Raw genomic sequence first — 24,658 nt, forward strand, 5'->3', positions numbered from 1 at the left:
AAGACTTCACAAAGTGCAAAATTTCCAGACTATACTGTGAGGCTGGGCTTCCACTCCAATGAAGTGACTGTCTTAGGGTTTTGTCCACTTCCTTTTGGGTTGGTGTGAGTACAGACACGCGCCTTTATGTTCACAGTCTGGGCATTCATCTTCAGTCAATTATGCTACAATACCTTCTCCACATTTTATTTCTTGTTTTGAGACAAGGTTTTACTATGCAGCCCCAAGCGGGCTTCCTGCTGCCGTGTCTTTCACTCAGTGGTTCAGAACACCTCAGAGCGTGCACTGTGTGCCGGCCCACGGGAGCTTATACCAATATTCCTTCCCTCAGACCACAAGAGCATTTCCTGTTTGAGCTTCAGTCCTGATCCACCGGGAACTGATTCAGGTACCCGCACAATGAGACGAGGTGTGGTCCCTCTGGGGAATCTTTTTTGTAGCTCCTCTGCACATGGTTCCAAGTCTCCTGACTCTTCAGTGAGTGTTTCCGTCATCTCTGTCAACATCAAGCTTTTTGTTGTTGTTTGTGGGTTGTTGGATTTTTTATTTTTGAGTCAGGGTCTCACTGTGTAACCCTGGAACTCACTATTGTACATCAGGCTAGCCTCTCCATGTTGGGGTGCTGGGGTCAAGTCTTGCAAAATGTGCACCACCTTACCCACAGCTTTCTGTGTTTTTTAATTTTTTAAAGTCAGGATACACTTTATTGAAACTGTGGGAGGGAGTCATTGTGGTCGTGTCCTACCTGTGCTTATGACTTGTTCTCACTCCTGTCCCTCTGTTGTCATTTCTCAGGAGCAGTTTTGGCTCTTGCAAGTCTTCTGAGTGCTGAGTAGGATTCAGAGTGGATTTTGTTCACCTCAGGTTACTTGGAAGCCTGGAAACCTGGAGGTGAGAAGTCCATGCTCAATGTTTTTCTTTTCATGCATTTGCCGGCGATTCTGACACGGCTGTAAGCTTGTTTGGTTCACTGTGCTGTCTGTAATCACAAATTTAATTAACATTGAACTTGGACCAGTTCCCGGAGCAGTAATATGAACAATGCCTGACCAGCGAAGCCACAGGAGACTATAATTAGATCTCATGAAATAATGGTCTCAAATTATTTTTAAGTGCTTGTAATTTTTAGTAATATTTAGGCCTAGGTACAAACAACAAAAGGAACACTCAACTGGGAGGGACCCAGTAAGAGATGGGGCTCTTGACTTACGGGTGCTCAGCCTGGGAAACTTTACAGTTTAATTAAATAGAGCGGAGGAATCTGCACAGCGGGAAATAAGGCCACTAGATAAGCTCTTGGCCTCTGTTTCCTGTTCTGGGTGGCTCTGCAATCCCCTGAGAATTTCACTGCCCTTACCCGGATTTCCCATTTCCTGTTGGTTCTCTCTCCCTCCTTCCCCCACTTCTTGAGCTGCCAAACCAAATCCTTTCAAACAGATAAAGACTCAGTTAATTTGCTGAACAGCTCAGTGCTCCCGGGAAGGGACAGCTTCCTGAACTGCTGTGTAAAGGGAACGAGCAGAATAAAGACCGCATCAGTTTCTCCTATACCAGCCTTTCAGGGCTATACCCATAAAGCAAGTCAACTCAGCCTTGCCTCAGCGCTGCGGCTACCTGGCTACAAAGAGAGGAGCTGGCACTGTGGCCACAAGTGTTTTGGACATGGCAAACACCTGAGTCAGTGTAGATGGTAGCTGTACAGGTCACACTCTCTGGACAGGCAGTCCTGGTATGTGATGACGTGACGCAAAGGGACGGATTTAGAAAGCTCTCTCAGACTGAGGTTGTGCCCATGTTTCAAGTGACTTGGATACAGATACAGCACAGAGAAGTTGGAGGAAGATGCTTTACTACTGTGTTCACTATTGCTAGTGTCTACCCTAAAACACTGAACTATGTCTTTTCCCTAAAGGTCGGAACCCAGGCCGGCCTCATACTTCTTTATCACTGCTAATTTACGCCCCCCCCCCCCTTCCCTAGACAGGGTTTCTCTGTGTAGCCCTGGCAGTCCTGGAACTCAGAGATCCGCCCACCTCTGACTTCAAGTGCCCGCACTTAGGGACAAAAGGTGTGCTTCACCGCCACTGCCTTGCTTAGACCTTTTACTAAGACATAAACCACAACTAGACAACACAGAAAGAACTGGTCGGTCTTGTCTTTGCCTTTTGGATGTGTGACATTAAAGAGTCAAGAATTGCAAATGTCTTTCAAGATCACAAAACTGACAGCAGTCTAATCCCAGCACTCGGGAGGCAGAGGCAGGCGGATCTCTGAGTTCGAGGCCAGCCTGGTCTACAAGAGCTAGTTCCAGGACAGGCTCCAAAGCTACAGAGAAACTCTCTCGAAAAAATAAAAACAAAAACAACAAAAACAACCACAACAACAACCACAAAGCTGATATTATCATATCAGAAGCCTCTAGTAGGGCTCTAGCCTGTTCACTGAGAACAGGATTTGTTTGGAGTTTGGATAGTCCCTGTTCCTGTGCCCTTGTGAACGTGAATCATAGGGAACAGAAACTCAAATATAAGTTCCTGGGGGTTCCTAGTCAGTGTTCTTACAAAGTGCCTCTCTGGTTTGAGACTGCCACCCACAGGTTTGCTTTCTCCATGACTGGACAGAAGGACAGGAACCTGGGCTTGGCACCCATTAAGTACAGTGGGCAGCTCAGAGAAGGCAAAGTGCACACGTGGCCCCAAGACAACTTAGGGGTTATTTATGGGAGAAAAGGTAGAAAGGCAGACATAGATTCAGACGGGTGAGGGTAGGTGCAGGGCTGGGGGTAAGATGGGTGAGGGGTAAAATGTCTAGGCAGCAGTTCTCAACCTGTGGGCTGCAACCCCTTTGGGGGTCGAATGATCCTTTCACAGATATTTACATTACAATTCATAACAGTAACAAAATTGCAGTTATAAAGTAGCAATGAAAATAATCTTATGGTTGGAGGTCCCACAACATGAGGAACTGTATTAAAGTGTCACAGGGGCTGGAGAGATGGCTCAGTGGTTAAGAGCACCTGGCTGCTCTTCCAGGGGACCAGGGTTCAATTCCCAGCACCCACATGCCAGCTCAGAACTGTCCAGTTCCAGGGGATCTGACACCTATGTCACTCCAATGCACATAAAATAAAGCTAAATAAAATTAAAAATAAAATACAATAAAGTGTCTCAGTGTTAGGCAGGCTGAGAACAGCTGTGGCAGACAGTGTAGGCTTTGCTTCGTGTGCATAAGGAAAAAAGCACCAGGATTAGAGTCAAGGGAAGGAACACCCTTCCTTCAGTTAGTTTGAAGTCTAACTGAACAATGAAGCACGCACCTTAGAGAGAAAAGCTCTTCACCCAGGACACGGCCTAGCACCAGCAGCCGTTCTAACCACGCAAGATGTAGGTAGTGTTGAGAGATCAGAAGTACAAAAAGCAATGTTAAATAAAAGGTTTTGCTTTTATTTAAAATAAATTGCATTTATACAGTCTTTAAATCATGGATTATCAGAAAATACTGGTAGGTCCACCCTCCCTGGCACCCTCTGGGCTCGTGAGCTAGGAGTTTTCTAGCTAGCACCAATGCAGACTGTAACAGCGCAGCGACCGGAACAGAGCCAGTGCAGGCGGTAAAGTTAAGGACATCACGGCAAGTCATGACCATCATGAAGGCATTCTTAATTTAGCAGATACTAAAACTGCATATTCATTATATACTTTAAGAGCATTTAATTAATGCGAGGATGCTACATTTAAGCCATTTCCTAGATGTGAATAGTTTTTAAAAAAAACTGTACAATTTTATAAAATTTGTGTTTGTACATTAGTTACACAAAATGCATACTTCATAGAACTTTCTTCATATCGGAACACAAAGGTCGCATATTTTAGCAGACAGTGAATATGCTGGTGAATACTAAGAGTGTTGTAATACAGTCTGGTGCAAAGTAAACACGAAACAACATACAACATGCTTGAAACAACATACAACATGCTTCTTCAAGGAGAACAGATCAATAGCGCTCCCTTCAAGGTCAACGGTGTCACTGAACACCAAGCATCTGCTGCAGACCCGATTTTATATTAGGAGAGGGGCTAACCAGCTACCAGAAGTAAGGTATTTAAAAAGAGGGCATCAAATTAGACATACATTAAACACATGCATTATACATGATAAATAGACTTCATATAGGTTACACCCTGGGTAACCTGGTAGTAGATGGCTTGTTTCTTGGTTTGGCTAGTGTCAATCAGCAACAGCTGGTTCCCGATTCACCCCCTGCTTCAGATTTCAATGTGTGGCCCTAGGGAACGTCTACATTCCACAGTCCACATACTGCATCATGGTAGCAGGTTAATAACCATGCTTGTTAGTGTACACATTAACCGGTCTGATAAGGCAAAGAGTTTTCATGATAAAATGATAAATTTCAGGCTTACTTTATTAAGCAGCATATAAGAAACAATAGCTTTAAAGTTAAATATTGTTATGGCTGTGCAGTTTCTTTACACAGTTTCCTGTTCACACCCAACCACTGGTGAGTTTGTAGAACATCTCCTCATCTAAGCTCTCATTCTGGTCTTTGGCCCGAGTTGAGAGAAATATGTAACCACCAATGAACTCATGGACCACCTTGCAGTCTACTTCAGTACAGATGAAGGACAACCGGACCTCATCTGCAAACTCCACGGTGACCTGGGATAGAGACAAAGAACCGTCAGCATCCCCAGCAGCTTCTGTAAGGAAGCCCTGTCAGTCCCCAGAGGATTAGCCAGGGATAGCAATGTCTGTGTGTCCAAACAATATGAACAGCGTATCATCCCTTCCCCCATTGCTTTAGTTTGCAAGTTCTCAAGGGGTTTAAGCCATTAAGTTCCCAAGCAGTCTCTGGTAATGCAATTAATAAGAATGTCTCTCTTCAGGTCCTGGGAGAAAATCTATTTCCTGTGTTTTATTTAACATTTGCTTCAGAATTTAACCTTTAGATATTCTGATCAAATATTTCAGAAAGACGGGTTTTCCTGATAGCAACTGATATAACAGATCCAATTGCCAAGCCAAACAGCCTACCAATAAGACTGTATTTTTGTTTGTTTGTTTGTTTGTTTCTTTTTTTCCCCTGAGACAGGGCTTCTCTGTGTAGCCTTGCCTGTCCTGGAACTTACTTTGTAGAGCAGAGATCCTCGGAGATCCCTCCTGCCACTGCCTCGAGTGTTGGGATTAAAGGTGTGCACCACCTCCACCTCCACCTCCTCCTCCTCCTCCACCACCACCACCACCACCACCACCACCACCACCACCACCACCACCACCACCACCACCACCACCACCACCACCACCACCACCACCACCACCACCGGGCATAGTAAAACTGTTTTATATGATGTCCATGTAACAAAGAAAATGGGCCCCATCGTGGCTACACAGTGCTACAGGCAGTGGGCACTAGAGTGCAAACAACTCTTTCAAAGCTGAGCCAGCCACTAAGTGAGCACTTGGACAATGACCACACCTGAGGCTTCCAGATGGTAGTGAAGTCCAAGCCACCTGCCTGCTTTAGAAGCTGTGAGGGGGCTGCGAGAGGGGCAGAAATGTAAACGTCCAGGCCTGGCCAGAGGCCTGGAATAGACTCTGACTGCTGCTATGGGAAGGGGCTTAGCTATTACAGAGAGAACATTATGAAATAGGTAAGTTTTAAGAGAGAAATGAGTAACAACCATGGTCTATACTTTAATCCTAAAGATTATTTTTTTTCTTTTTTTGGATGCTAGGCAAGCACTCTCCCAGTACCCAAGCTATCCCTAGGCTGGCGCTCTCTCTTTCTCTCTTCCCAGTACCTGAACTACCCTAGGCTCTCTCCTTCCTTCCTTCCTTCCTTCCTTCCTTCCTTCCTTCCTTCCTTCCTTCCTTCTCTCTCTCTCTCTCTCTCTCTCTCTCTCTCTCTCCCTCTCTCCTTTCATGTCTGGAGTTGTAGATGGTCGTGAACCTCCATGTGGGTGCTGGGAATTGAACCTAGGTCCTTCAGAAGAACAGCAAAGTGCTCTTAGCTACTAAGCCACCTCCTCATCCTATTCGTTTGTAAGCAAATGCAGACTACCCTGCAGGGCCTCATTTGGATGAGGCTGCCTTGGAAGTCTGGCTACCTACCCAACGGTGGCCTTTCAAAGTGTGTTTGAAGGTTCTAGCATGGAAGCCCAGCTACTTTATACCCTTGGCAGAGAGGGCTGTCTTCTCCCACCAAGTATGAGAAGTGAAGGGGACACCAGAACTCACCAGCCAGACAAGCCAAACCAGCCCTAGCAGTTAATGGGAGTATCAAATATCACAGTCAAATGGCCTCACAGAACCGGGAGTTCAGAATTTATAAGGCTCCCCCTCTTTGTTTTTCTTAAGTGCTGTGGAACAAATCCAGACCCACTGCACTACACACCCCTCAGCCATCCTCACACTTCTGCCAGCTCACCATTTTGATCTCCCAGTTGACATTCCACTGCTTCATGTTGCTGAACCGCCATGTTTTGATGGCATCTCCCGTGCTGGCATCCATCCGAATCAATCTGTTGTATGCAATTCCAATAAGTTCTTCTCTCTTGCCACCTTGAAATCTGTAATATTAAAGAAAACCCCCTCAGAATATGGGAGGGGCTCCAACCCTAACAGCTGAACTCCTGCAGGTAAGAACAGAATCACAACTGTGAGTTGTTAAGGGAAGGCCTATGTTTTAATACCATGTTTTAAGTTTTGCTGTAGAAGAGGTTACTATGTCTTACTATGTCTAAGTAGCTTTGCCTTCAGTGTTTAACATCTAAGTACACGAAGTAGACAAACAACAGCTGCAGACCACAGCAGCACACTGACCTCGCGATGAAGTGTGTGATGCCAAACTCAGGCAGAGACTGCCAAGCTTGAATGAATCTCATCTTGGCTTCAATCAGACTCATCTGGGCTACATTCTGATGGGCCTCCAAGATTCTTGCTGTTATCTAAACATGATTAAGTATTAAATAATTAGATATTATATCTTTTGTGATAGAAACAAGATAAAACATTTAATTATGTGCCCCATAAAATCACGTTGAATTAAAATTAAAAATTATCTGAAGTTTTTTTGGGGATTTCAATAAAGTAACATTGTTAATTTCAGGTTTTTTTTTTTTTTTTTTTTGGTTTTTCGAGACAGGGTTTCTGTGGCTTTGGAGCCTGTCCTGGCACTAGCTCTGTAGACCAGGCTGGTCTTGAACTCACAGAGATCCGCCTGCCTCTGGTTCCCGAGTGCTGGGATTAAAGGCGTGCGCCACCATCGCCCGGCCTTAATTTCAGTTTTTATGTGTCACACAAGAAGCATTTAGGATTCTCGTGAATGCCCGCCAGGACTGAGGTTCCAAGTGAACAGACGCTGGCGAGCGATGACAAGACAACACGCTCAGATCTATATTCAGATGGTGGTTGGCATTTAGCAACAAAATGCAACAGGGCTCCAGTCCAGAGACCTGAACATGAAGAAATAGTGGCTATCATCCATGTCCTATGGCAAGCAAACAGAATTGAAATAGTTCACCGACACTCACTTTAGGATATTCCCCCTTGGCGGGGTAAGGGGCCAAGGTAGGATGGCTATGAGTTCGGCTTTACAATGTTTAATTTCTCTCTCTTTGTAAATATCTCTGATTACCAACTTACCAAATCTCTTATATAGCCTGGCTGTAGATGGCAATGCGAAGAAAGAAAAAGGGAGCAGAAAGAAAAAAGGAAAAAAGAAAAGAAGAGGTGATCAGGAAACAGCAATGAAGCAAAGCAAAGGCCGTGGAACCTGCAACCCAAAATTCTAGCAGAAAACCACGCAGAAAAAGACCACTCAGGTGAAACAGAGTCAAGGCAGGAATGAGAATGGAAACCAGGAAGCAGCGATTACTGTGCATTCAGAACACAGAAGTGCACACTGCAGACAGTCACTCAGTTAAAGGTGGAAGCTCACAGAAGAAGGGGCAAAGCCCTTTCTCCCCTCATGTGCTGTTCTTATGGTGAGGGCAAAGCTAATTATTTTAGTGGCAAAATAAAAATGAATAATCCAAAGCCATGCCAGCTTCCTCAGCTCTAGGCAGAGGACACAGGCATGCACAGCTTCTCAGAAGGACGCTAAGGCTGCACATGAGGTCAGCGCCACACTGTTCCTTTATCTGCACAAAAAGGCAGCAGGCCCTCAATTACCATCTGCTTTTTGCATCCTTTTTCCTGGAAGGAGAAACACAAGTTTGCCAAACAGGGCCCTGGGAGCTGTGGCCACACATGTATTGTTTTCAGTTTGGTATGACAGGACAATTCTTTATTTACAGTCAAAAACTCATACTCACTCAAAATTACCCTGGAAAAGCTCAGCTAAAACATGCATAATCTGGGGGGAGATGCAGATTAAGTGTCAGAGGCTATGCTGATCTGTGCCTCGGCAGCATCCCCTCAGCCAGACATTTGATCTCGTGCCTGTGAGCACTGGTAGGGGTCAGGGCAGCCATGAACTTAAGGGGACAAGATCTGGGCCTACTTAGAGAAGGAGGGGTCGGAAAGGTCTGTGTATTTTACTCAGACCAAAGTCCCGGAAAGGTCCTTAACCATAAGCCATACACCGCCTTATTGACACTGACAAAACAGAGGATTTTAGGTCACATTTTTGTCCACAACACAAAAGCAGAGAACTATCATCTGTGGACAACAGACACTGAAATAATAAAACCACTAAGGTCTGAAATCATTCGAAGGTAAATGAGTTCATCTGTGGAAACTAGTCTCTTGGCACACAGCTCTCTGGTGAGTAAGGGAAAGCCAGCACCTCGTCCCTTTCCATGAGGCTCCCCTAGGCAGCACTTCCGCCATCCCTCACCACTCACTCCCACAGCCTTAACTGCACACACAGACCATTCCTGATTAAAGTTCTCACCGGTTCTGTGGAAAGCAAAACTCTTTCAGATTCATTTAATAAAGTAACATTTAAATTTAAGGAAGGCAATGTTCTATTTAATTTGAACTTTAATGTTTTAAAATGATCCCTTAAAGACAAAAACAAAACTCGATAAAAATGATTTATTTATTTTAGCGGTCTTCTCTCTCCCCCATCCACTCGGAAGCCTTTCCTTTTAAGGCCTGCTGTTCAGTGTAGAGAATCCTGGGGGCTCTCAAGTCAAATTCCCCTGCAAAGGACCTCGAGTAATGCACCAACATGCCATTCTCCTGGACAGCAAGCCTTTTACGGCATTAATCTCCAGGACAGGAATTCCAAAGAGAGTGGACAAGAGAGTGCTCTGTTAGGGTTAAGACAGTGATGGAGATATAACATATTTCTCACACCTTTAACCCCAGCACTCGGAGGCAGAGGCAGGCAGATCTCTGCTACACAAAGAAACCCTGTCTCAAAACACTCTCCTGCCCAACCTCCCCCCCTCCCCCCAATGGTTAATCTACCTCAGCAAACACAAGTACTAAAGATACTTTGGACAAGTGCTGAGTGTGCTTTTTTGGTCACGTCTCGGCAGGGACCCAAAGAATCCGGCCTCTAAGAGCATTTCAATTCTTGAGGGTCCTTTGAGAGTGCTCTCCTTGGACTGTGTAGAATAGACAGCTGCTGATACTGCTTCCCAGTATCTAGCCTATTAACGTCATAGGAGATTAACAACATTTTAAACAGACCCTCACCTCCTCCATTTGCTGTTTTATACACTACCAAAGCTGGTAACTTTCATTTAGGAGGAGAACCAGTATTTAAAGCATGAGCGCAATATTACAAAACTAACTAATTACGTAGAATGGAATACCTGTTTGTTCTTATACTTTTTTAGGTAGCGAGGGGATACCAGGCACTCGGGATTGATGTCAGTTGTGATCTGCTCTGGAATTAGCTGGGGATCTGGGTTAAGATGCTGCATCTTCAGGAAGGAAAGGATGTTCTGAACCTCTAAATTATAGGAACTGTCCGCCATGGTCTTGCCTTTGGAAGCTAATCTGCAGGCTGCCATCCAGTGTGCGTATTGCTTCTCCTGTGGAAACAAAGAGAGAGATGAAGCCACACAGTGCTCGGAACCTAGGTGTAGAATGTAGGGACAGCTGGCCAACCAACTCACATGAGAGCCAGAAAAAAGTGACTTTAACTGGAAAACTTACATTATCACAACGAAGCCAAATTTCATTCATGCCCTCTGCAACTGGAATTAGGAGTTTTATGTTAAATTTTTGGCCCGAAATGTTTACATCTGGGGTAACTTCACATCCTGTAATAATAAATTAAATTATAAAAGTGCATAAAGGAAATCCTGAGCCAATAAAATAGCCTCATTTTGTGAGATCTTAACACGGTGAATTCTGCCACAACACTTTAAGAACACTCTACCATTGAATGTCACTCCTGGTCCCCAGATGGAGAGGCCCCCAACACGGTGAATGAGGCTCTTGCTCTAGCCATAAGCCTGAATGAGTAACAGCGCTAGCTAGGGCTGGAGGAGGCATGGCTGAGCAGTTCCGGATGCATAAGGACAGGAGTTCAGTTCCTAACTTACAACTGTCTCTCATTACAACTCCAGGGGGATTGAAGCCATCTTCTAGACTACTCAGGCACCTGTACATACAACACGCACACTTAAAAATGAGATACTTTTAAAAAAATATTAAATAAAAAAGTAGAGCTAACAGCTGAGCCCTCGCTGAAGCATGGCCCAGGCTGTAGGCGCTCAATGAGGAGGCCCATGCCTCAAGTTCCAACTCCCACTGCTCAGCTTTCAATCTGACAACGCAAAAGGAAACTCAAGCTGGCTGTTAGGAGCCTGGCAGGAACATCCTGGACTTGCTCAAGAGCTGGGGGAGAACAAAGTGAAGACAGAAGAACAGGAATGGAAGAGGAAAACAGGCTAAAGGCTCCGCCTGTGATCAGGGGTGAAGAGCAAGCAAGATGCCAGCGAGGAGGACGAGACAAGGACTGCAGACACGACAACCACAAGGCTACGGATGAGGGAACCCTAACAACATCAACGATCTTCATGTTTTCTGGTCTTAAAGATCAGGAGAGAGACATCACAAATTTATTTGATGAGAGAGCTAAATGTTGTGCACTTCAACTCGGGTCAGGCCAGAGATCAGAACAAATACCCACATGCAACTGAACACACAAACTGCAGAACCAAGAACACGGCAAAGCCTCCACAGGTCACACGAGGCCCCCTTACCTCTGAGATTCATCTGATGAGCAGGTGTACCACTGGACTCTTCTCGGCTCTTATAGCAGGAGATGGATGTGTCTTTGAACGTGCACCAGTACTGCTTGTACCCTTTTAAAGTCAGCTTTTTAGGCCTAGATAGCAAACAGAATCGAGACAATAACCACTTTGACATGACTTCATCAAGGCTGTTTTAGCAGTTAAATTTCTCAGTGCTGAAAAACACAAAGCATCATCTGCCTTTGGCCAGCTTTCCCTGGTGTGCCCCCTTCTCAGTCTACTCCAGAAGATCGCAAACACCGAGAGGGTAGAGAGCCCCAGCCCACACTTTACCCTTCAAGCTGTCCATCTGGAAAACCCTGTAGATGCGGTGGTGCCCTCAGCATCATGGCTGTGAAAATCTCTGCATATGTGTACTCAACATGACTGCAGTCAAAGGGTCAGTCATGACACAGACATGCCACTCCAGAGCCAAACACAGAAGGTGGCACAGTGAGAGTGTGGAAAAGGGAAAAGGTAGAGATAGAGAAGTTCTGAAATCGTCCCTTTCTCAGAAGCGCTCTATTCTGTGAGCTACAGCATTTCCAGCCTCGCGAAGCACAGCTGTCTCCCACCTACCCTACTGCCCAGCTCTCAGTTTGGAAGATGAAAAACTTACTGGGACCTTACAAGAGAGGGTCCAGCGGCACATGACAGGGCAATGGAGTCTGGAGCTTGAGCAAGGACGTAACACTGCGTTCCCAGGACACCATGTGCCACTTTTAATGCAGACCACTGCCGTCAGCCACTATTACCAACTATGATACAATCAGCCCCGTGACTTTAAGATCAAATAAAGCAATGATTTTTGTGGTTTTAGTTTAGTGAACTAAAGAACATGAATTTAACTTTAAGTGTATATCTAACTGGTAAATCTTACAGATTTATTTTATAAATAATTGACATCGAATTACTGTAAATTTAAATGAGAACCTGATTATAAAACTGATAGTTCTTATTGATATTTGAAATCTATCCCACTTTTGTACTTACTTGAAAACTTTAATATAGTCAGCAAGTTCTGGAATTGAAGTAATGTCACCCTAGGTAAAGGATTAAAATAATATTTTTCTTAATCTTTTAAATTTAGTTTGGTATCTGATTTTTAAAACTGCTTATTTAATATTCAAAATACAGTTGTTAAAGATAGAAATGATATGATCATATTAGATGGTCTTATTACAAAGGCATTTTCAAATATTACACAAAGCTAATAAAAACTTGAACAACATGACATTTGTACAATTCCCAAGAATGTATTGTTACATCTAAATATAGCTGAAATGGTTTACAGCAATATATGGAAATATTATAAATCATAATGGCACAAAGAAAAATGTTTCTTCATCGATAACTCCTTCCTCAGTTTTAAAAATAAGCAACATTTAGGTTATCACGAGGCTCATTTCTCTTCTTTCTAATGTGTATCAAGTAAGCCAACTTACCATGGCTTTATGATGCTTCCCCAAAACAAGTACTTAGAGAGGGCTTCAGAATGGGAAGCCCTAGAGGTCAGAGGCACTATTTCCTGAGAAAAGGTTTTCTGGGTGGAGAACGAGGCCCTGGCATTGATCCTTCCACCACAAAAAACTTCTCTGAAAATCTATGACAAACTTCTGGAAAGAACTGAACACTTTTCTCCACCTTCCAGGTACCACAGCTGGCCATGGAAAACCCACAAAAAGGTAAGCCTCAACTAAAGTCAAACATTAGCTAAAGAGCCACCTCACCAGAATTGTTGATGTTTTCCCGCCTTCCAAAGTGATCTCCAGATCAGAAAGGGCAGCATCAACTTCATCCACGTCTTTGTCACTGTTGTTCAGATGGTTTTCTGACGTCATGATTGACAGCTTATTGATATGATACTGAAACCACAACAGCATGTTGTTGAAATGACTGTTCAGTTGCAGAACTTTAAGATGAAATTACTACCTGGCTCTATACTGGATGCTTTTTTATCTGATTTGCAAAGATAAAGCGTCAGGGTAGGATGCTGGAGAGATGATGGCTCAGTAGCTAAAAGCACTAGCTGCTTACAGTGAATCCGGGTTTGATTTCTAGCAGCCACATGGCAGCTCACAACCTTCTATTAACTGCAGGTCCAGTGAATCTAGCGCCCTCTTCTGGTCTCCACAGATACTGCACAAACATGTGCACAGACAAAACTGCAGATAAAACACCTCAACACTTAAAATGTCCTGAAACTAGAAGGGTAAAAAGCCATGGCACCTGGGATCAGTGTGACAGACCTGATCAGAAAAAACTTATCCAAAATGAGTGCAGTCTCTGTGTACACACAAACGGATCCAGTTTCTGCCTCCCTTCATATGACGGGAGGCATTTACAAAGCTGAGTTTTGGTTGTTTTGTTGTGGGGTGGCTGGCTTTCAGTGCATTCTGTCCTGTGCCTTGAACAGATGCACATCCCAGGAAGCCTCAGACCATGCATGAAGCTCCTGTAGAGACGAACTGACTGGCTTGTCTCACATCACTGAGAAAATGAGCCCTCGCTGGCCTACAGTCCTAATCACCCGGAGCAAAGTATCACCATTCTCACTCCAGGGAAAAGTGAACACCAGCTCCACTTTCCCCAGTTCTGTCTTCAATACTCCATAGTCTCAGCCATCGAAGAATAAGAAACCGTTCATATGTATGAACAGAGAGTGTGTAAGTACAACCAGACGGCCCTTCTATCTAGTGAGGAAACAGGCATAGAATCTTCTAAAATATAAAATAGCTATTTTTAGGGCTGGAGAGATGGCTCAGAGATTAAGAACACTGGCTGTTCTTCCAGGTACTTACTGAGTTCAATTCCCAGCAACCACATGGTGGCTCACAGCCATCTGTAATGAGATCTGGTGCCCTTTTCTGGCATGCAAGCAAACATGCAGGTAGAACACTATACATAATAAATAAAGATTTATTTTAAAAATAGCTGTTTTAAAATACACTTGATGACTCAGAATATTAAAAATCTATTAAGTTTTGCTATCAAGCCTGAGAGATTTTGAGAGATCAACAGCATCTGGTGTAATTCTCATCAGCTGCTACTCAAGGCAGAAGCGGCTCTGAACTTCTCAAGTATCCATTTACTTGATGTGGGAACACTCAATTGATGGACCCAAGGCCAACTACCAGTCCTGTGTTCTAAGACTCAGTAGCCAATAGTTATAGCTTCCAACTGGGCAAACAGATCTTTGCGGTGACAGAACTTGTGATAACCAATGAGAACAAGGGAAGCAGAGACTGTTGGGCATATGAACTTGTGATAACCAATGAGAACAAGGGAAGCAGAGACTGTAGGGCGTATGGCTCCAAGCTTTGCTCACGCCTACAGGAAGCCTGTCCCTTTGGGAATGGAGACAGAGGAGTGGATGGGGAGGCGGTAGAAGAGAATCAGAGAGTGGGAGGGAGTGGGAAGAGAGGAGGCAGGGAAACTGTGGCTGGCATGTAAAATAAATGAAAAAATGTTAATAAAATAAATAAAAGAAAAAAGGATGTGTGAAGAGCTGGTTAAAATGTAGACTCCCCCTTTCCTCCCACCACCCCACCCCAGAGATCCTGACTCAGCAACTCTGTGGCTCAGCCCGAAATCCACATTTTTTAAAGCACTTTGGCTGATCCTGATACAAGAGGCCATGTTATATTTTTTCAGCTTTATTTTTTATCTAGTTTATACTATTTTTCTTTCTTCTTGCTATAATAAGCCTAATTTACAGAGATCTGGGTGCCCCAAAGACAGAGCAGTTCAATGTGTGGGTTGCAGGCTCCATCATACTTTGTTTTCAATGGCGAGGAGCAGACACATGAGTTCTATTCAGTGTGGTCACACTGGGAAGGACAAGAGTCCATCATCCATCATTCATCCATCCATCCACCTACCCATCCACCCATCCATCCATCCATCCCACCACCCACCCATCCATCATCCATCCATCCATCCACCACCCACCCATCCATCATCCATCCATCCACCACCCACCCATCCATCATCCATCTATCCACCCACCCACCCACCCATCCATCATCCATCCACCATCCATCTATCCACCACCCACCCATCCATCCATCTATCCACCACCCACCCATCCATCATCCATCTATCCACCCACCCACCCATCCATCCATCTATCCATTACAATGGTCCAAGAGAGTTATGGTTTGAGGCCCTTCAATTACTGTGAATAGAATCTAAGTTTTGCTGGGATAGAGCCCAGTGGTACAAAGCTTGCTTAGCATGTGCAAGACTACGGGCTCATTTCCTAGCACAATACCTAAACAACAACAAAATGATAAAGAATACTGTTATAAAATTTAAACTTATGGTTTTTCACAGATGTATTTTACATGTCTTATTCTTGCTTTTGGCAAAATTTCCACCAGAAAACAATGAGTCTGTATTCAAAGTGTGAAAGGTATATTTGAAGAGTCACTCAGGTAAGAGCTTCCCAGTGAACTATGCCAGATTTAATTCAGGAAATTCTCCAGACAGCCGGAAGGCCCTGAGAACTGTAAGATTTTTTTTTTTTTTTTTTTTTTTTTTAAGACAGGCTTTCTCTGTAGTTTTGGAACTTGTCCTGGAACTAGCTCTTGTAGACGAGGCTGGCCTTGAACTCACCTGCCTCACCTCCGAAGTGCTGGTATTAAAGGTGTGCGCCACCACCGTCCAGCGAACGGTTTTTTAAAATTGATTTTTATTGAGTTCTACATTTTTCTCTGCTCCCCTCCCCTTCAACCCTCTTCCAAGGTCCCCATGCTCCCAATTTACTCAGAAGATCCTGTCTTTTATCTACTTTTCTAACTGTAAGATTCTAAACCAGCTGCTTAGTCAACTCTCTGGAACAGCTGATGAATTTGCCCACCTGCCAGCAACCTTCCAATGGTGACCCTGGGTTACAGCTTAACTTTCTGGTGTGTTGGTGCATTTGGAAGTTTGGCAGCATTTCTGCGTTCTGAGAAAAGTGAATCCTTATAGTTAGAGATTCTTCACTGAGGACCAACTTTGCTTCTCCCACTTCTATTTAAAGACTATTAATTGCGCTGGGACCTTAGGGAAGACTAGAGTCCCATCACAACCCAAGAATACTTGCCAAAGCCCCACTCAGACATACTGAAATCTGAAAGAGAATCAAGCTGCTGACAATGGACCTCAGTGCTTCTAAGAACACTGGTTTGTCTAAAGCCATACTGGAGGGTGGATCAGTAATGGGAGTGGGGTAATTAATTTAATAAGTACCACTATAATTCTGAAGCATGTGTTATCCAAGGCTCATATCTGAAGAAATACTGGCTTAAAGAAACATTAGCTTTCTACTTAATAATTAATATTGTAAAAACACTTATGTTTATCTTACTCTACTGCCAGCTTCCAATGTGCCTTATCATCAACTTCATAGTATTAGTATTTTATTTCCAAGAGAAAACTGACTTAATTTCAGGTTACTATAGGCTAGAAGGGAAATGACCATTTTTTCTCACAAGATAAAGAAAAGTTACCAAAAGTACCACTGATTCTTTTTTCTTCTTTTATTTATTTTTCTTTCTTTGTTTTCTTCAAGACAGAGTTTCACTGTATAGTTTTGGAGCCTGTCCTGGAACTTGCTCTGTAGACCAGGCTGGTCTTGAACTCACAGAGATTTGCCTGCCTCTGCCTCCTGAGTACTGGGATTAAAGGTGTGTGCCACCACCACCTGGCAATTCTTAAATATATATGTATATTAAGATTATATATATATGTATATATATATATGTATATATATATAAATAAAATATTCTGCCTGTATGTATGCCTGAACACCAGAAGAAGGCACCAGATCTCATTATAGATGTTTGTGAGCCGCTATGTTGTTGCTAGGAATTAAACTCGGGACCTCTAGAAGAGCAGTCAGAACACTAACCTCTGAGCCATCTCTCCAGCCTTGTTTCTTTTTTGTATATTTGTTTATTTTTTGAGACAGGGTTTCTCTGTATAATAGTCCTGGCTGTCCTGGAACTCACTTGGTAGACCAAGCTGGCCTCAAACTCACTGAGATCCACCTGCCTCTGCCTCCTAAGTGTTGGAACTGAAGGTGTATACCACCACCACCCAACTGACTATTAAATATTTTATTTATTTACTTATTTAGTTTTTCGAGACAGGGTTTCTCTGTAGCTTTGAAGCCTGTCCTGGAACTAGCTCTCTAGACCAGGTTGGCCTCAAACTCACAGAGATCCGCCTGCTTTTGACTCCTGCTGGGATTAAAGGCGTGCGCCACCACCGCCCGGCTGATTCTTAAATACTTTAAAACGAATGAAACAAAAATAATCATTAGCTTGGCCTTGGTGGCGCACATATTTAATTTCAGAACCAGGGTGGCAGAACAGGTGGATCTCTCAGTTCGAGGCCAGCCTGGGCTGCAGAGTGAGTTCCAGGACAGCCAAGGCTACACAGAGAAACCCTGTTTAGAAAAACCAAAAAACGAAAAAAATAATAATCATGCTTGTTTCACTTTTGTAAATGTCCACTTCCAATGCTTACAAATTTCCATTAGTTAGTGTGTTTGCATGTCCACGCACGTGTGCACATGGAAGTGAGAAGACATTAAAACAAAAGGAGTCTCACTATGCAGCACTAGCTGCCCTAGCCTCCCCAGGGCTGGGATTAAAGGTGTGTGCCAATATGCCCAGCCTCAGATGATTTTGGGAGTTGGTTCTCTCCTTCCACCAAGTAGGTCCTGAATACTAAACTTGGGTTACCATGCTTGGTAGCACACATCTGCTTGCTGGGCCATCTTGCCAGCCCCATGAACCACTTCCTACACAGCACAACAACAGTATCAAATGCTAGGGTTACTACAGCACTCTCTTCTTCCCAGTTAAGAACCAGTCGCTATATGTCACATTACCTGCAAGGCTGCAAACATCATCATCTCCTCCTCGGTGCATTCAATCTCTTCCAGGAGAAGAGCCCACTTGGCCTGCTCATAAAGTTGATTGATTCTGATAGCATCGTACTGCAGAATGAGAGAAACACGGGCTTCAATACACAGTATTCAATACCAGAAAGTTTTCAGTGTTAAATATTCACTTTTGAGGCTTGAGAGATGGCTCAGCAGTTAGGAGTGCATACTGTTCCTAGCACCCATGTAAGATGGCTCATAATTGCCTGAATTCCAGATCCCAGGGGTTCTGATATGTCTGGCCTCTGTGGGCTCCTGCACTAAACACACCTAAATTTTAAAATAATGTCTTTAAGTGGTCTCTTTTTAATAAAATTATTTCATGAGTGTTTTGCTCTTGTGTACGTGTATACACTACATGCGTGCCTGGTGCCTGCTGGGTGCCCTGGAACTGGAGTTAATGCATGGTTGTGAGCTACCATGTAGGTGCTGGGACCCAGGTCCTCTGCAAGTGCTCTTAACCAGGAATCTATCTCTCTAGCACCCCTTCTCCACCTTTTGAGACAAGGGTCTCACTGTGTAGGTTTGGTTGGCCTTAGATTGCTGTCTAGACTAACTAACTAGTCTTGAATTCAGAGATCCTCTTGCCTCTGCCTCCTGGGTGTTGCCATTAAAAGCTTGCACTACGACTTTAACACCATATATACTCATGTCTAAAGCATGACAAAAAGTGAGTATGTAATTTTTTTCAACTTTTTATTATCAAAATGGTTAATTCTAAAAAAGGAAGAGATCTATTATATTAGATATGACTATAGATACATCTAATTTTCTATTTAAAACGACAAACTATGACAAGAAAATCACTCAGGAATTTAGTTCAGTAAGCAGAAGGGATTGCCTAGCACGAGAGAGGATTTGACCCCTAGCACTGAAGGGAAAAAAGGAGGTTCACGTAACGACTATGTGTCTGACTTGAAGGAGGGTGCGGTGGCTCATGACTGCTACGCGGGCACTGGGAAAGCTAAAGCAGGAGGATCCTTGTTTCTAGGCCAGCCCAGGCTGCACAGCAAGGCACTGTCTCAAAAACAGAACAAACCCCACAAAACTGGGTACTGATGTACGCTTGTAATCCACACCCAGAGTCAGCCTGGGTTTCATACTAAGTTCCACAGCCTATGCAGAATGGCTGGATTCTGTCTCAAAAAGCAAACACCGGATAAAGAAAGGAAAGGAGGAGGGGGGAAAAGAGGTTGGAAAGAATTAAAACAAGGTACAAATACAGATTGATTTTAACATTATTATTCTGACTTGCCACAACAGAACTCAGTGAGTACAAATTAATTACTTTGGGAAATACCTCACTCACGAGAAACACATGAAGGGTAGACCCTTGGGAGGAGGAGCTATTTTAAATGTCCAAAACAGGAGGACAGAGACACTTTGGGAAAGTATGTGTATCCATATCATAAACTGTCCATTTAGTTATATTAGCGAAAAGAAACGCTCTCTTAAAATGCTAACCAAACATTCCACTCACTCCCCAACCTACAACTAAAAGTAGATATGGCCTAAAAATAAAACTCCGATAGTTCTGTACACACAGTTTGCTGTACACATGTTATACACAGAATTGTGTGAGCACACGATGAAAGACGACACTAGATCAGTGGTTCTCAACCTGTAGGGCCTGCATAACTGTAATTTTGCTGCTGTTATGAATTGTAATGTAAACATTGGTTTTCCAATGGTTGCAGGCCACCCCTCTGAAAGGGTTGTACAAACCCCAAAGGGGTCAGGCCCTATAGGTTGAGAACCACTGATCTAGCCTCTTGTCTTTCATTATATGCTCACATAATTCTGTGAATAACATGTATACAACAACCCTAAGAAAATACCAGATTTATTCAGGATACACACACTTTTGCCTAAAGGTCTGGGTTTTGAATATTATTCCAAACTTGCTACAGTGTCTTAACATTCAAATGAGAAAGGAAACAGGCAGAAAAGATTCCTTGTGATCCTTGGTACCTTTGGATTCAAATCAAAAAAGCTGTAGTACTTGAACCGGAGTAGCAAGGCCTCATTTTCCTTCACATCCTGCTCCATTAGCGATCTCGAGGAATCAAGCCACCTGAACAAAGGGAGAAGAGCGATGAGCAAAGCAAACACAATTAACCAAACACCCAGCCCTACCAGGTACATTCTTTGCTTGCGCCTGTCCCCCTAAAACTTACCCATGGGTAGGCCTAGTGATGAATAATTTTTAAAATCCCAGCACTGGGGAGGCAGAGACAGGCAGATCTCTGTGAATTTTGGGTCAGCCTGGTCTACAGATTGAGTGAGTTCCAGGAGAGCCAGGGCTACATAGAGATACCCTGTCTCAAAAAAACAAAAACTTACCCTTGGTTCGTTTTTGCTTTATCAAGAAGAGCTTGAGGCTTGAACATCTTTGCCAGTATTTCTGGCGATGTTACCGGCTGACTGACAGCAAGTATCCCGGGATTGCCTTCTGACAGAGCACTGTCGCCAAACCAGGCAGAAGTTGGTGACAAGGGGCTTCCATCATGAGCGTCGTAAGTGGGCGTCATTGTTTTGCTGTAAAGTCCAGGGCTGGAGTATATGCCTCCTAGTAAGTGGGAAGAGACAGCTGTGAGGGGGACTCAGACTCAGCTCAGTGAGCACACACACTACGGCAGGAAGCACAATGAGCCACAAGCTTCAATCTGGAAGGAAAGCTTAGCACATTATTTGCCTGCCTCAAAACACAAAGTAACTGTGCTCATACAACAGAACACACAGTACCAAAGCCGTGATGTGATTAAAGTGGTGGCGGTTCTGAGGAGAAAGCCGGCTGAGGGAACTAGGGGATGAGGCCATAGCTGAAGCGCACAGACCAACACCGTGTGTGTGATTGTGGTGAGGCTCACCTTTCAGAGGGCCAATGTAAAGAACATCGATGCCTATAGGAAAGGAAAGAAAGGAGTTCAGAAGGCAAAGGAAAGGCAACACCAGAAGACAAAGGAATGAAGAGGAAACGGGGAAGAGGGGAAACAGATTCACCCCAGTTGTGGGTCACGAGTAGGCACACTAAAATCTCAGGAGCTTCAACAGGAACACAGTATTTTGTCCAATGCAGAAATGAAGCTGTGCTTTAATCAGGCAGGCCGTGATTTGGTTCATATACAGCTGAACTGGAGCCAGAGGTGTCACCTCGTTTATCTAAGGGTCCCGCAGTGTGACAGGGCGAGCCACACAGTAGAGGCTACATAAATGAAGCACACTAGCTAATGATACAACACATGCTCTTTCACCTGGATAACCTGGATATCAAAGACATGTCTCAGTCTGTTATATTCTATCCGGTCCTGTCCTGTTTTTAGAGACAGGCTCTCACACTGTGGTCTAGGTTGGGGCCATCGTCCTGACTCATTTTCTGCTGTTACACTGTTACTGGATGTGGAAAGAAGAGGGTTAATAATCCACCCTCTCCCAGTTATCTAACTGAAAAATAAGCTTACGCGTCCTCCTTCCTCCCACCCCTGTGCGACGGCACTGAGACTGAAGGACTTTCACTGAACGTATCTTGTCAGCCATCCACATCTGACCCGCTATCCCTGAGTCCTGTGCTGTGTCCATGGCAATGCTGTGGGGCCAGAGAGGAGGCAGGAACAGTCAGTTCTGAGGCACTGTTCTCTAGGGGTCACTGGCAAACTTAAAATCAGGACCCCGTGGAAGGGTAACGGTTCCCACCCTCACCAAAGGCAGGAACCTCTTCTCCAGCTCATCTGCTAAGGAGTACACACAAACACAGCATGGGAGAATATTAACTAATTGGCAGAAACTCCTTTACTTAAAAAACCTATTTGTTGAGTAAATCTTTCACTAAGAGTGTTGGAATACTGACATCTTTCCTACTATGCTGTACTAGAATTACTCAGAGCTGAGTAGTTAAAACGGATGACTCTCAAGTTTCCAATACTGAAAAGTCTGTCAACAGAGCCCACTCTCCATCTACAGCCTGCACTTTACAGAGCACAGCTCCACTTGTCTACAGATACTACAGGACAACAACTCATTTAGTGTCTCAACAAATCTATTTTCACCCTGGAGAACAAAACCGAGGGAAAGAGGCTAAAGGACACGTTCTCGGTCAAGAGCCAGCAAGTTGCCGGCCACGTTGGACTAGCTGGTGTTGCCTGTTTGCACACTGCCTTCATGCAATACAAGTCAGTCCATTCCCAACCCACAAGTGTCTGACTGCTGAGCGTCTTGGGGGCAAACGGAGCTTCTGTAAACAGCTCTGTGCGTATTTCCCAATGCTGGCCACACCGCTGGGTCAGAGGACACGCATAGTTTAGATTCCATCAGGGCCAGCTCAAAGGCTAACCCTAACTTGTCTTCCTATGTGCCTGCTCTCAAATCTATTTCAGGCAGAAATCAAACAGAGTGAAATGAAGAAACAGATTCAGTCAGCAACAAAATATGGAGAGATAACTTTCATAAAAAGGAAAATAGTCCAAAGAGCACTATATTCTGGGCCAATTCACACATGGCTCTTGGGAGGGCTGCTGTTTTAGAACACAGTAAAATGACCATAAACAAAATGCGAACGTGCAGGTGAGACTCTTGAACATAAAAACAGTATCACTAAAGACCAAAATATAAAGAAGAAGGCTCTCGAACATAAAAACAATATCACTAAAGACCAAAATATAAAGAAGGTGCAGTCTAGGCATGTAAAAAAAGATCAATAGAAGAACTTCTGGCTAATACAAGAAATATCATTCTACCATCCCAGTGTTTAAAGCATCTATCAAAGAAATGAGAAATAAAGTAACCCCGAGATACTACTAATTGTTAAGATGGTTAAAAAAAAATGTATAAAGATTTACAATACTCAACACTGGGAAGACTGAATGAAAAGGGTATACATTCATATACACTACTGATGGCGAAGTAACCATAGCAACTTTCTGCAGTCCATGCGGTACAATAATACCACACAGGTAGAGAACAGATAAAGACAGCTTTTGCATACAGAAACTTTTGAGAGCATTTAAAAGGACTTGAAAGAACTCTCTGCTTTGCCGCAGAAAAAACATCAAAATATTGATCATTGAAACAAAATCAAAACTGAAGTACAATATGCAGTCTTTCTCTGGGAGTTTGAGGCTATACAGTGAGACCCAAGCTAGCCATGGCTGTGAGGCCACATCACAATTAGAAAAGAAAGAGAAGGAAGGAAAGGAGGAAAGGGTACTGTCAAGCTGTAGTCCAAACTGTTACAGCACAGTTATCAAGAAACGGTTAATTCTTGGGGGCTGTGGAGATGGCTCAGTGTCTAGGAACATCTAGACGACCTGAGTTCAGTTCCCAGAACTCATAGCTGCCTGTAATATCAGCTCCAGGGGATCCAACACCTTCTTCTGGCTTCCATGGCCACCTACACATATGAGACACACATGCACACACAAATAAAAACTGGAAAAAAAATAAATGGCTGAGAGGGAACAGCAAAAGAATAGTTTAAAAGGGATCGTCACACTAGGCTTGGCTTATTTTGTGCATTATTTGAGTTTATTATAATGAAATTTATTCGGTGTATGACTTCTGACATAAGGAAACTGACAGAAGGAAACATATATAAATATATAATCCTGCTTTAGTTGAGTAAAATAATTTGAAGAAATTTTCAACCTTTAATATTTGAATATTTAATATTGTCTATCTACCTATCTATATAATCTTTTCTTCTTCAAAGAATGAGTTGTTTTTTTTTTTTTTGTTCTTTAAAGAATAGGTTTAAGGTGCTAGAGAGATGGCTCAGTGGGTAAGAGCACTAACTACTCTTCAGGAGGACCTGGGTTCAATTCCCAGCACCCACACGGCAGCTCACAACTGTCTGTAGCTACAGGGAACTCAGTACCCATGGGAAAACACCAATGCATATAAAACTTTAAAAAATAAATATAAAACAAGAATAGGTTTAAAATAGTTGATACTTAAAAAACTGCATCCTATGTTAATAATTTCCCTAATAAAGAAAACAGAATATTGATCTAGACTTTTTTCCTTTCCTAGATGCTGTCCCCAGTTTTTTGTTTTTGTTTTATTTTAAAGAAAATGTTTTGTTTGTTTGTTGAGATGGGGTTTCTCTATGTAGCCCTGGCTGTCCTGAAATTCGCTCTGTGGACCAGGCTGACCTCGAACTCACAGAGCTTTACTTGCCTCTGGTCCTGACTGCTGGGATTAAAGGTGTGCGCCACCACTGCCCAGCTCTCAAGAAAAGTTCCTAATAAGATGATTTCTACTTGCATAATAAATTCTGATGTTACGTTTCTTTGACTATGCTGCAAAAAGTGAAAAACTGCTTTCAGTGTGTGTGGTAGTGCACAGCTGCTGATCCCAGTACTGGGGAGTCCACGGTAGGAGGACCGTCCACAGTTTGAGGTCAGCTCTGGCAACAGTGAATTCATGACAAGCAGGGCAATGTAGCTGTTAGAATTTATAGTGTGTGTTGTCTAGGCAGCATGGACTCTGATGGATACAGGTTATATATATA

General features: G+C 43.5%; 1 protein-coding gene across 2 annotated transcripts in view; it reads right to left on the bottom strand.

The window, feature by feature from the left end:
* Positions 1 to 3,422: 3,422 nt before the first annotated feature.
* Fermt2 (FERM domain containing kindlin 2) overlaps positions 3,423 to 24,658 on the bottom strand; it is a 78,587-nt gene continuing 57,351 nt past the window's right edge. The window contains exons 5-16 of one of the 2 annotated variants that reach the window (XM_050162347.1): positions 21,024 to 21,056; positions 20,497 to 20,722; positions 20,125 to 20,227; positions 18,100 to 18,207; positions 12,947 to 13,081; positions 12,210 to 12,259; positions 11,187 to 11,311; positions 10,132 to 10,238; positions 9,786 to 10,007; positions 6,841 to 6,965; positions 6,446 to 6,587; positions 3,423 to 4,677 (exon numbers count right to left, since the gene is read on the bottom strand). In XM_050162347.1, the coding sequence (XP_050018304.1) occupies positions 4,504 to 4,677; positions 6,446 to 6,587; positions 6,841 to 6,965; positions 9,786 to 10,007; positions 10,132 to 10,238; positions 11,187 to 11,311; positions 12,210 to 12,259; positions 12,947 to 13,081; positions 18,100 to 18,207; positions 20,125 to 20,227; positions 20,497 to 20,722; positions 21,024 to 21,056 (1,550 nt within the window). In that variant the 3' untranslated portion in view covers positions 3,423 to 4,503. The remainder of the gene's footprint in view (positions 4,678 to 6,445; positions 6,588 to 6,840; positions 6,966 to 9,785; positions 10,008 to 10,131; positions 10,239 to 11,186; positions 11,312 to 12,209; positions 12,260 to 12,946; positions 13,082 to 18,099; positions 18,208 to 20,124; positions 20,228 to 20,496; positions 20,723 to 21,023; positions 21,057 to 24,658) is intronic. The other variant, XM_050162348.1, reaches the window with a different exon arrangement.

This window comes from Alexandromys fortis, unplaced genomic scaffold (assembly GCF_014885135.2).
Source record: "Alexandromys fortis isolate MF-2015 unplaced genomic scaffold, M_Fortis_MF-2015_v1.1 scaffold_130, whole genome shotgun sequence".
NCBI lineage: Eukaryota > Metazoa > Chordata > Mammalia > Rodentia > Cricetidae > Alexandromys > Alexandromys fortis.